General features: G+C 45.9%; 1 protein-coding gene across 2 annotated transcripts in view; it reads left to right on the top strand.

Annotated features, from left to right (window-relative positions):
* Nucleotides 1-859: 859 nt before the first annotated feature.
* The window catches only part of LOC144496979 (zinc-binding protein A33-like), an 18377-nt gene continuing 6835 nt past the window's right edge, over nucleotides 860-12401 (top strand). For both annotated transcript variants that reach the window (XR_013498491.1, XM_078217640.1), the window contains exons 1-5: nucleotides 860-1324; nucleotides 5628-5723; nucleotides 5804-6037; nucleotides 10498-10520; nucleotides 10613-10758. Coding sequence is in view for 1 of the 2 variants with exons in the window: in XM_078217640.1 (XP_078073766.1) it covers nucleotides 860-1324; nucleotides 5628-5723; nucleotides 5804-6037; nucleotides 10498-10520; nucleotides 10613-10758 (964 nt within the window). In the remaining variant the exon portion in view is untranslated. The remainder of the gene's footprint in view (nucleotides 1325-5627; nucleotides 5724-5803; nucleotides 6038-10497; nucleotides 10521-10612; nucleotides 10759-12401) is intronic.

Below are 12401 nucleotides of genomic sequence, written 5' to 3'. Positions count from 1 at the left end.
GCAGTGTAGTCCGCTAACTTGAAAATGGAGTTGGAGGGAACCTTCTGTCAGGCTTCTTGGGTTAAACTCAGATGCAGATATATTGGGAGAGTGTGGATCAATGGATTTAGTTGGGATCGGTACATGGCTTGGGGAGGGAGCAGAGCAGAGAGGAATGATTTGGTGTTGATACCGGCTTTTGGGATTTGAGAGTGGGACAGTGGGAGTAGTTTAAAAACGATTCGTTGCTGAGATCCCTGGGGAATCTGATGGAACCATGTGGGGGTGAGGGCAGATTTACTCAGATTCCTGTATGTGTATTTTATGATGTGGAGATGCCGGCGTTGGACTGGGGTGAACACAGTAAGAAGTCTCACAACACCAGGTTAAAGTCCAACAGGTTTATTTGGTAGCTAATACCATAAGCTTTTGGAGCTCTGCTCCTTCGTCAGATGGAGTGGAAATGTTTTCCACTGATGGAGTGGAGATGGAGTGGAAATGTTTTCCACATTTCCACTCCATCTGACGAAGGAGCAGTGCTCCGAAAGCTTATGGAATTTGCTACCAAATAAACCTGTTGGACTTTAACCTGGTGTTGTGAGACTTCTTACTGCGTATTTTATAGCCATGATGTGGAGATGCCGGCGTTGGACTGGGGTAAACACTAAGAAGTTTGTTGTCGGTGTTGTTAAACTTCTTACTATTTTATAGCCAGCAGTGAAGGGGTTAATGTTGAACCTGAACTCTCTTCAGATTTTCATCTTCAATCTGCGACCCCCAGATCCAAGAATTTGGCCGTTGTGTTTTGTAATGGGCGTTCAAAGACACATTTGCATGATGACCGTGCCCTTTCAGTGAATTTCATGCTGAACTGGGTGAAATGAAACTGAAAGTTCAGCGAATAACAGAAGCAGGAGCAGCAACGGAGATGGCCGTCAGTAAACACATCTTATCGCTGAGTGAGGATTTAACCTGCTCCATCTGTCAGTCTCTGTTTGTGGAGCCGGTGCGGCTGGACTGTGAGCACAACTTCTGTAAATCCTGCATCCAGAAGTGTTGGGGAAAGCAGCGTCAGGCTGTGTCCTGCCCGGAATGTCAGCAGCTTCTCCCCCGGAGAAGTTTCACCAGTAACAGGGTACTGGCCAATCTCTGTGAGAAAACCAGCCAACTGGAGCTGAAACTGGAGGAGGAACATGGGGAGCAGTCTCTCTGTGAGAAACACGGGCAGAAGCTGATCCTGTTCTGTGAGAATGATGAGATTCTGATCTGTGCCAGTTGTCTGGACTCTCCCCCACATTTAGCCCACAGATTCCTAACTCTACCAATGGCTGTTGAAAGGTACAAGGTAAGGGGACACAGTGAGTTACCCGTCTCCATGTTCATGGTGTTTATTGGGTTGTAACCGGGACTGTAATACGTTAATAGACAAATGTTGCTCTGCCCGATTGCTCGCTTTCAGCTCAATGCTGACAGCTGACAGTGGGAAATGTGAGTGTGAGTGTTAATAGTGTGTGAAAGGTTTTACAGCCTCTATTTACACAGACATTATATGAATGCAGTCCCAGGTTTCAGCTTTCTTCATTCGGGCTGTGTTGTGTTGATATTATTTCTGGAGTTGGGGAACGCACTGAAACTGATTCTGTCCCTGGAGAATTCAGCACATGATTTCCTGTCTCTAAACCCCGCCCCCAGGCTCCAGCCATTGGTCAATGCACATGTCAATCCTCATCAGCATTGTCTTCCCCACCAATTGGGAAATGAACAGAGAGCCTTCAACAAGTGATTGGCTCATTTTATTTTACTGTCAGTCATTTCCCAACATCGGTGATATTTTGATACAAATAAGTTTCCCAAGAAAAAACAATAAAAGCTGTTTTCTTTTCATGTCCCTGTGATTTTCTTTCTCCTGGGTCGCCTCGTATTAGATTCCTGGAGATTAGTCTTCAATTCAGGGAGACAATAGCACACAGTGGGAGGGTGGGTAACTCGAGCTGTTGTGGAATACGGCGTTAAATAGGTTTCCTCCATTGCTGACTGTTTCATATTAATTGTACATTTAACCCAAGAAGCCGGACAGAAGGTCCAACCCTTCATCACTATTTAAGGCCATAAAGATGTCAGCCATTTGGCCCATCGATTCTGCTCTACCATTCAATTAGATCACACACTTGTCTGATATGTTCCTCTTTCATGACCATTGAACTATCGAGCTCACAAAATACTCTACTTTTTTCTTTGGATTTCTGTTCGATAGTGACAATACCAAGGCCACGTATGTTGTTTTTCTCCTGGGTCATGATTTAACCTGTGCCCACACAAAGATTCATTGAGCCATAGAGGTTTACAGCATGGAAACAGGCCCTACGGCCCAACGTGTCCATACCGCCCCTTTTTTTAACCCCTAAGCTAGTTCCAATTGCCCACGTTTGGCACATATCCCTCGACAGCCATCGTACCCATGTAACTGTCTGAACGCTTTTTAAAAGACAGAATTCTACCTGCCTCTACTACTACCTCTGGCACCTTGTTCCAGACACTCGCCGCCCTCTATGTGAAAACATTGCCCTTCTGGACACTTTTGTATCTCTCCCCTCTCACCTTAAACCTATGCCTTCGAGTTTTACACTCCCCTACCTTTGGGAAAAGATACTGACGATCTAGTTGATCTATGCTCCTCATTATTTTATAGATCTCTATAAGATCAGCCCTAAGCCTCCTACGCTCCAGAGAAAAAACCCCCACCCTATCCAACCTCTCCTTACAACTCAAACCATCAGGTCCTGGTAGCATCCGAGTAATTCTTTTCTGTACTCTTTCTAGTTTAATAATATCCTTTCTATAATAAGGTGACCAAAACTGTACATTCCAAGTGTGGCTTTACCAATGTCTTGTACAACTTCAACAAGATGTCCCAATTCCTGTATTCAATGTTCTGACCAATGAAACCAAGCATGCCTTCTTCACCACCCTGTCCACCTGTGACTTTCAAGGAGCTATGAACTTGTGCCCCTAGACCGCTTTCTTCTATAACTCTCCCCAACACCCTACCATTAACTGAGTAAGTCCTGCCCTGGTTCGATCGACCAAAATGCATCACCTCTCATTTATCTAAATTAAACTCCACCTGCCATTCATCAGCCCACTGGCCCAATTGATCAAGATCCCATTGCAATCCTAGATAACCTTCTTCACTGTCCACCAATCTTGGTGTCATCTGCAACCTTACTAACCATGCCTACGAAACTCTTATCACTCTTTCATTGTATAAATGGTTCAGACTCTGAGAATATTGGAGGGTAGTTTTCCATTTTCTTAGGTTCCAACATTCACTTTTAGACTGTTATTCCAGCCAGAACAGCAGTTGTTGAAGTATATTAACACAGTATAGTGTAATATTAACACACTTTTTATTTACAGTGTTGTGGGAGGAATTTTATGCTGGCCTGATCTCTCCCCAATGTTGAATTTTATTTGGCTGTTTATAGCCCACCCAGATGAGCGAGTCCCGCAGAGATATTAGGCTCCGGATGGTCTTAAGAAGCCAAGGGTTGGATATCAACCTCCCAGAAGGGTGTCCAATATCCCGCCGGTGTGAATGTCCTGTGTTCCCACCGCCCCACCTTACCTACGGTGTCCAAACCTTCCCCACTCAAATATCCTGCACTTCCTTCCATCCGGTGTCCACTTTTGACACGTGTGGGACTCCTGACAGCCCGAGCAGTGCCCACTGCTCTCTTCTGATGTTGGTGGAACTGTCAGAGATCCCAGCAGCACTCGAAGGTGGGATCTCCTTTCACTAAGGGGCAGCGGTTTAACCCTCACCTTGGTAATACCCTCCCACGGTGTAATACCGCACGGTGGCACAGTGGTTAGCACTGCTGCCTCACATTGCGTCAGGGACCCGGGTTCAATTCCCGGCTTGGTTCACTGTCTGTGCGGAGCCTGCACATTCTCCCCGTGTCTGCGTGGGTCTCCTCCGGTGCTCCGGTTTCCTCCCACAGTCCGAAAGACGTGCTGGTTGGATGCATTGGCCATGCTAAATTCTCACTCAGTGTAGTTAAACAGCGCCGGAGTGTGGCGACGAGGGATTTTCACAGTAATTTCATTGCAGTGTTAATGGAAGCCTACTTGTGACACTAATAAATAAATTTAAACTTAATGGGGTGATTTCCCCCCCAAAAATTCTAAGTGTCGAATTCACGTTAAAAACTGAAGTAAATCCCACTGTTTTTTTCAGCAGGATTTTCAAAATGAATCTCCCACAGTCTGTGCACTGCAGAGAGCCAGAGTGTGATTCACCTGAAAAATCCAGAGAATTCCCGCTGGAGAGGCTGGCAGCATAGCGCTGAGTGGGCCACTGTGCATGCGCTGATCTGTCAGCACCAAGATCAATGCATCCATAGTAGCCACACACTGTCGGCCTCCCGATCGCTGGCCAGTTTGATCGCTAGCCTGCCCCACGACCCTGCAAGGCTGCCCATCCGATCTCCCCCGCCACCCCCCCAGACCCGATCATTGGCCCCTCGAACATGTCCGGGTCAGCCTTGAACATCCCCCCACCACCCCCAGCCCATCTCAATCTTGCCACCCCACCAACCCAACCATCCCTCCCACTCGCAGCCCCGATTTCTCCCCCCACCCCCACAGCCCCGATCGCTGGCATCCCTCCCTCTGTCACCGCCGAGTGCAGAGTGGCACTGGGATAGCCCACCCCACTGATTGCCCCCCATTAGGTCCCGCTGCCTTGGCACTGCCCGATGCCTGGTGGACAATGTCAGGTGCCCCCTGGGCATTGGCACTTTGCTCCTTGGGCAGTGCCAGGGGGCCAGGCTGATACTGCCAAGCTGGCAATGCGCAGGGGTCACCACCCCTTAACTCTGACCTTCTCGGGGGCCTCGATGGCCTCACTTCACTCCAGCGCGGTTGGGCCGCCAGCTCCCCGCAAGTGGAGAGCTATTGTAAACCCTGCTGGAGTGAAACACTCCTGGCAGGGAGGGAGAGAGGCGAGCAGGCTCCGAGACTTCAGTCCCGAGCCCGCTGATTAAATGTAAAATATGTTTAATTGACAATCAGAATATATTATGCAGCTCCGCACCGATTTCTGGCACGAAGCTGACAGAGAGGGTCTGGCGCTCAATTGGGAGCCCGCTAAACGGCCTCAGCTTAAGCCTCTCGGCCTGCTGCGCTGCTTGAGGGACCATTGTCCCCAATATCTCTGCAGACCAGCCATTTACTAAAGCTGGTCGCGTTGCAACTGACTTTTCCTCAGACAGTGAAAGAAGCCTCTGTGTAAAATTCAGCCCGAACAGGTCTACGCATCCTCCAACCCAACTGTCTCAGTTTTAGTCTGTGCCTATTTAAAGGCACAGTAAATCCCCATTTAAAACCCAAGACCAGCACCACAATCAAACACAATTACTGTACAATTAACAATGTCTAAACTATCAAATCCATTCATATATTCTATACACCATGAAGCTGTTGTTGGTTTGAAGCTGTACCTGGTCTGATTCAATACCTTTCACTCTGCCGGTTATAAAGTGCTCGTGCCACATGTTAACACCTCTCCCTGAACACCTCTCCTCACAGTTTGTGATATAACAGCAGACATTACAATGGATCACACTGAGATCTGATTCCATTTTTAGGACCAGCTGAAATTATCCTTGGATTCCATGGAGAAGGAAAAGAAAACTCAAAGTGAATTCAAACAGCGGCAGCAGAGGGAGATTTCAGAACTGGAGGTGAGTATGACTTCAGATCCCTTTCAACACTGCAACCCTTTAACAACCCGCTGTTTAAACAATCTCTCTCACTGTCATAGCAACTCACTGGATCCCTGGAGCAAGACATCTCCACACAATTTGCTCAAATCCATCGATATCTTGAAGAAAAAGAGAAACATTTAATTGAAGAGCTGAGGAAACAAAAGGAAGAAGATCTGCAACCAATGGAGGAGAATCTGAGAAGAATTGAAGAAGAACTGACTTCACTTGAGGGGAAGATAGCGAACCTTTGTGTCGACATCGAGCAGCAAGACAGCGTCTCCTTTCTCAAGGTGACCCTTTATAATCCAATCCCCAAACTGTTAGTGGGGTGATTGTAAACTGCATTTTATGATAGGGTCAAACCCCATGACAACAATGCCCAGTGTGCAGTATAACTGAGGACACACAGGGATCAGTCAGGATTGAGTTCAGGATGTCAGCGAGGTGGTCCCATACTCTCAGCACCTCCACTGACTGGAGTGTAACTGGAAGCAGAGTGAATGGGCAAAGAAAAGGATTGGGAGAGAAGAGATGGGTGCACTGGAATCAGAGACAGAAACAGTCTTGTCAGGAATGTTTAAGGTGACAATCAGAATTCATTCAAACCAGATAGGTGGAGGGTGGCCTGGGCTGAGAGGAAACCAGATCCATTGGAGACAAACCAGAGAATAGAAGGTCATCTGGAGAGGCTTCCAGACTTCGAAAATTGGAAATACCTTTTGGGAGCTAATGGAGAATCTGTTTGCTCTCCTGCTCAATTTTCTTTTTATGTCAACAGGTACACACACATGCAGGCACACACAGGTACACACAGGTACACATGCACACATATACATACAGCACGCAGGGTATATGTACACAGAGATTCAGGTACACACAGACACACACATGTAGGTAACATCTACATGTAATTACACACACGCAGGGTACACACACATATGCAGGTACGCAAAAACTGTACACACAAGTACAGATGCGCGTACACACGCACACACACACAGACACACACACACACACGCGTGAGCTGAGAAGATGCTATCAACCTGAATTGAACCAAAGTTAGATCACACTTGGAATAATGTACAGAGTTCAGGTCTCCCCATTTTAATAAAGCTTAGAGACAATTAAGAGGATTCCATAAAATGCTAAAAAGAATTTTATCAGAACCAAAAGGTTATATCTCACAGGAAAGACTCAATGTGTTTTTATGAAGCTCTTTGGGCTATCAGCAGAATTGTATTCAAACACAATCTATAACCTCATGGCCCGGCATGTCCCCACTCTACCATTATCCACAATTTTACCGTTACCATCAAACCAGGGGGTCAACCCTGCTTCAATAAAGAATGCAGGAAGCTCACAGACTGGTATGGGAGAAGTGGGTTCGAGTTCGTGGATTACTGGCACCAGTGCTGAAGAAAGAGGGATCTGTATCTTTGGGATGGTCTACACCTGAACCGTGCTGGGACCACTGTCCTAGCGAGCCTCATATCAAGGGAAGTAGAGAGAGTTTTAAGTTAAATAGTGGGGACAAGGGATCAGATCAGGGAAGGTATGGTCACTGAAAGAGAAGCAACCAGGCAAAAGAGAAAAGTATTCTCACATGAAATGAAAAACAGACCATGACAGAAGGGATAGAGAGTCCAAATCGAACAGTAAATCACCAATGAGATAGAGGTTACAAAAATAATGAGAGGATAAAAATAAAAGCTCTGTATCTGACTGCACAAAACATTGAAAACAAAACAGATGAACTGAGAGCGTACTTAGAAATAAATAAATACCATTTGATAGGCATTACAAAGACATGGCTGCAGAAGGCAAGGATTGTGACCTGAATATTGAAGGATTTCAGATATTTAGAAAGGTCAAGAAGCAAGGAAAAGGTGGCAAAGTGTGTCTGTAAGTTAATGATGTATTAGCGCAATTGATAGATATGACCTAGGTTATGGAAACCAGGATGCGGAAACGGTTTGGGTGGAGATGAGAAATAGTAAAGACAAGAGGTCACTTGTGGGAGTCGTGTCCAGGCCTCCTGACAGGAACAACATGGTAGGGTGGTGTATAAAGGGAGAACTAATAGGATCTTGTCAGAAAGACATATTGACAATCAGTTTAATTTACAAAGAGGACATAAGGAGACGACAAAAAAGATATAGAAAGGTTAAGTGAGTGGGCAAAGGTCTGACAAATAGAGCATAATACAGGAAAATGTGAAACTATCCATTTTGGCAGCAAGAATAAAAAAGAAGCTTCTCATCTAAATGGTGAGAGATTGCAGAGCTCTGAGATACAGAAGGATTTGGGTATCTTAGTGCATGAAACGTGGAAGGCTAGTAGGCAGGTACTGCCAGTATTTAGAAAAGCGAATAGAATGTTATCATTTAGTGTGATGAAATTGAATACAAAAGTAATGCTTCAGTTGTACAGGGCATTGGTTAGACGACATCTAGAGTATTGTGTACAGTATCAGTCAACTTATTTATGGAGGAATATAAATACATTGGAAGCAGTGCAGGGACGATTTATTGGACTAATATTGTCTTTTAAGGACCTAGATTTGTATCTGTTGAAGTTTAGATGAATAAGAGGCAACTTGATTGAAACATATTCAAGAGGCGGCTAGATATGGCACTTGGGGCGAATGGGATCAAAGGTTATGGGGAAAGGCAGGGTTAGGCTATTGAGTTGGATGATCAGCCATGATGGTAATGAATGGCGGAGCAGGCTCAAAGGGCCAAATGGCCTCCCCCTGCTCCTATCTTCTTTGTTTCTATATACGCCGGAAGTCTACCGTCCCGCCTGCCATGGAATTGGAGTGGGCGAGGGGGCGGAGAAAGGGAATGTTTGTTGACCTCGGGCAACATTTTCCGGTCTTGATTTGAGCGAAGCCGAAAATTCCCACTCATAGGGTGCGATCTTACCGGCCGTTCACACGACACTCCCACTGCAGCGAAGTCGGAGAATTTGGCGTCCAGCCAAATGTCCATTCACTGGAGCGGGATGGGAAAATCCCACCAGCGTGAATGTCCGTAACATTCCAGCTATAAGAACCTGAGGAGTCTTGACAGGGTGGATGTGGAGAGGATGTTTCCTCTAGTCAGACAATCTGGAACTAGGGGTCACTGTTTAAAAATAAGATCATCCATTTAAAATGGAGATCAAAGTTAAAGGGCCGTGAGTCTTTGTAAGTCACTTCCTCAAAAGGCAAAGGAGGTAGACTCTGATGTTTTTGAGGCAGACATGGGTAGATTCTGGGTAAGCAAGGGGGCGATAGGTTGTCGGTGAGTCGACGGGATGTTTAAAGTTACGATTTGATCAGTCACAATCTTATTAAATGGCGGGGCAGGCTCAAGGGGCTGAATGGCCATTTTTCATATGTTTGTTGCCAGGAACAGCACCAGACAAACCTAAAAACGAGGTGTCAGTCTGGTGAAGCTACAACACAAGACTACATGAATGTTCAATAGCAGAGGCAGCATGTGACAAGAGCCAAGTGATCCCAAAACCAATGGATGGGATTTGAGTTCTGCAGTCCTGCCACATCCAATCGTGAATCAATGAAACAACTCACTGGAGGAGGAGGCTCCACAAATATCTCCGTCCGGAATGATGAAGGAGCATCAGTGTAAAAACCAAAGCTGAACCAATCATCATTGGCGAGAAGGGCTGAGTGGATGATCCACCTCGGCCTCCTCCTGAGGGTCCCAGCCTCACGCCTTCAGCCAGTTCAATTCACTCACCATGACATTAAGACACGGCTGAAGGTGCTGGCTATTGCAAAGGCCCTGACAATATTCTGGCAATGGTACGGAAGACTTGTGCTCCAGAATCAACGCCAACCAAGCTGTTCCAGTCGGACTGCAGCACTGGAATCTCCCCAGCAATGTGGAAAAATGCCCAGGTATGAATTTGTTGACAAAAGTCAGAGGAAATCCAATCCGGCTAATTACCCCCCCATTAGCAGTGTGAGAGAAAATGTCCACACTGCTATCAAGTGGCGTTTACACAGGAATAACCTGCTCACTGACGCTCAGATTGGGTTCCAGCTATCCCTGTATCGAGGGGATGTTGGGGTTAAGAATAACATCGCTGTCACCAAGTCAGGGTGACAAGAACAGAGAGAAACTGTGAATTTTATGGGAAAATAGAGATCAGAAACAATAAGGAACTGATCGTTTGAACCTTCATAGTCCTCAGCAGCAGAGGAAAACTGTCAATTTGATTTGATTTATTATTGTCACATGTATTAGTCTATAGTGAAAAGTATCGTTCCTTGTGCGCTATACAGACAAAGCATACCGTTCATAGAGAAGGAAAGGAGAGGAGAATGTAGTGTGACAACAACAGCTGGGGTGTAGAGAAAGATCAACTTAATACGAGGTAGGTCCATTCCAAAGTCTGACAGCAGCAGGGAAGAAACTGTTCTCGAGTCGGTTGGTACATGACCTCAGACTTTTGTATCTTTTTCCTGATGGAAGAAGGAGGAAGAGAGAATGTCCGGGGTGCGTGGGGTCCTTGATTATGCTGGGTGCTTTGCCGAGGCGGTGGGAAGTGTAGACAGAGTCAATGGAGGGGAGGCTGGTTTGCGTGTATTCATGAGGTGGGGTGACTGACATGGGATCACATCACTGGAATCCATTAGATCCCTTCACATTTGACTGAAATCACTGATTCTACATCATTGAACATTACAATCTAAACAGCAGCGTGTATATTTATTAAATATTTCTGATTTTCTGTCCCACAGGAACTGAAAAGATTGAGAGAAAGGTGAGTATCTAATCTAAACTCACAGAGGATTTTACACTGTGATCACAGTCTGTATCCAGCAGAGAGTGATTAAATCAATCCCATTCACACAGCTACCTGGATAAAGGGGAGGATGGGGAAGATGATGAGGGGAGTGAAGATGGAGAGATACTGGAGTTCCCAACAGGGAAATACGCAGGCTTCCGAGACCCATTTCTCTACCCAGTGTGGAAGGCAATGAAACGGATCACCTCTCCAGGTAAGAAACTCCCCAGCTTGGTGTCCACTCTCTGTGCAATCTCCGACTCTCACCCTCCCTCTCCCGAAGGTGCTGCCTGTTATTGGGTACAGATCACCGGTGCAGCAGCATCGGGGACCTCACTTTGGATACAAAGGTTGATGCGGTTTGATGGACAAGTTGTTTCCAATTTGAACAATTGACAGCAATCTCCTCCCAGTCATTAATGTCAATGCCACCGGGTTTCAAGGGGAATGTCAGAGGTGTGTTTTGTGTAGTGATTGCTTTCCTAACCTTCCCTGGAATGCTGGTCATTTGCGAGTTGAGAAAACAGGCACTGGCAGAGGGAGATTCATTTCAGATATTCAGACACTGTCCAGTCCATCATAGTTGAATCTGTTGGAGTTTTTCCTGAATATTTGTGGCGGTGACTTCAAGATAGGCTGGAGCGTTTGTTGGATGTTCCTGCCATTGAATCTGGGGAATATTGTGGAAGGAATTTCCCGAGCTGTTTTGTGTTTCATGATGCACAGTCCAGGTCTCACTGCAGTGCAGGAGAGTTGTGACAACAGCCACTCTGTGGACTAGGACTTCTGTTGACTTGTGGAGGTCTTTGTTATGATGTGGAGATGGACTGGGGTGGGCACAGTAAGAAGTCTCACAGTTAAAGTCCAATTGTCTTGGCTTGAGACAATTCACACCTCTTCAACCTATGATTATCCCTCTCTCCACACACTGTTCTTACCTGTAAAGACTCACATTCCAACCACTGTTCACATTCTAATCTGTAAATATCTTGCAATTGTGCCTTTGCACAAATCGATGCCATGTTTGTGAACTAACCTCCGCTCACCTGACGAAGGAGCAGCGCTCCGAAAACTCATGATTCCAAATAAACCTGTTGGACTTTAACCTGGTGTTGTGAGACTTCTTACCGAGGTCTTTGTTGTTACACATTCCCTCCTCTAGTTTGTAGGAAGCTGAGCTGGGCAACTGAGCCAGTGTTGGATCTCCTCACCAATATTGAAGAAGATGGCTGCCAATGTATCACAGAGTCTCTCCTTCAATATATATGGCAGGTGAAATATTTGATTGGCAGGTCTGGGTTGCTATTTAAGTTTTTGGTAACTCTCAAGTTTTTTGCATGGAGAATTGAAGAGCTCAAGGGGGATAATTTGCAAGTCTGGTGCAGAGAGGGCACCGACACTGCAGCCTTCCGCAAACCGTAGATTACGTACGTCTATGGTGGTCAGTTTAGTTTTGGCACAGAGGCAACTGAGGTTAAAAAGTCTTCCATCAAGATGCTATTTAATATTCATACCAGAGGGCAGAGGATCTTTGATGAGGTGAATAACTCCTGACAGGTAGATTGTGAATAGTCTGGGAGGTTGTTACACTGTTTGACACTGGAGCAGGTTTAGAAAGTGTTTGTCTCAGATCTCCCACTCCTGACAGTTACAATAATATCATCAACGGCAGGATTGTGATGAACATCCAAATGTCTGGGGAACAATCCATCGATCCTCGTGATTTCCTGAGTCAAATGATTTGGTCAGTTTGATGAGGCCAATCAAGAGTTCCTGGTCTTGTTCTCAATCTTTTCTTTGGATTTGTGTGGGAAGCACAGACCATGCCAGAAGTTCCTTTCGAAGGAGAACCACACT

Source organism: Mustelus asterias, chromosome 8 (genome assembly GCF_964213995.1).
Source record: "Mustelus asterias chromosome 8, sMusAst1.hap1.1, whole genome shotgun sequence".
Taxonomy (NCBI): domain Eukaryota; kingdom Metazoa; phylum Chordata; class Chondrichthyes; order Carcharhiniformes; family Triakidae; genus Mustelus; species Mustelus asterias.
The sequence above is the reverse complement of the archived record's forward strand: the minus strand, read 5'-3'. Positions and strand labels throughout refer to the sequence as shown.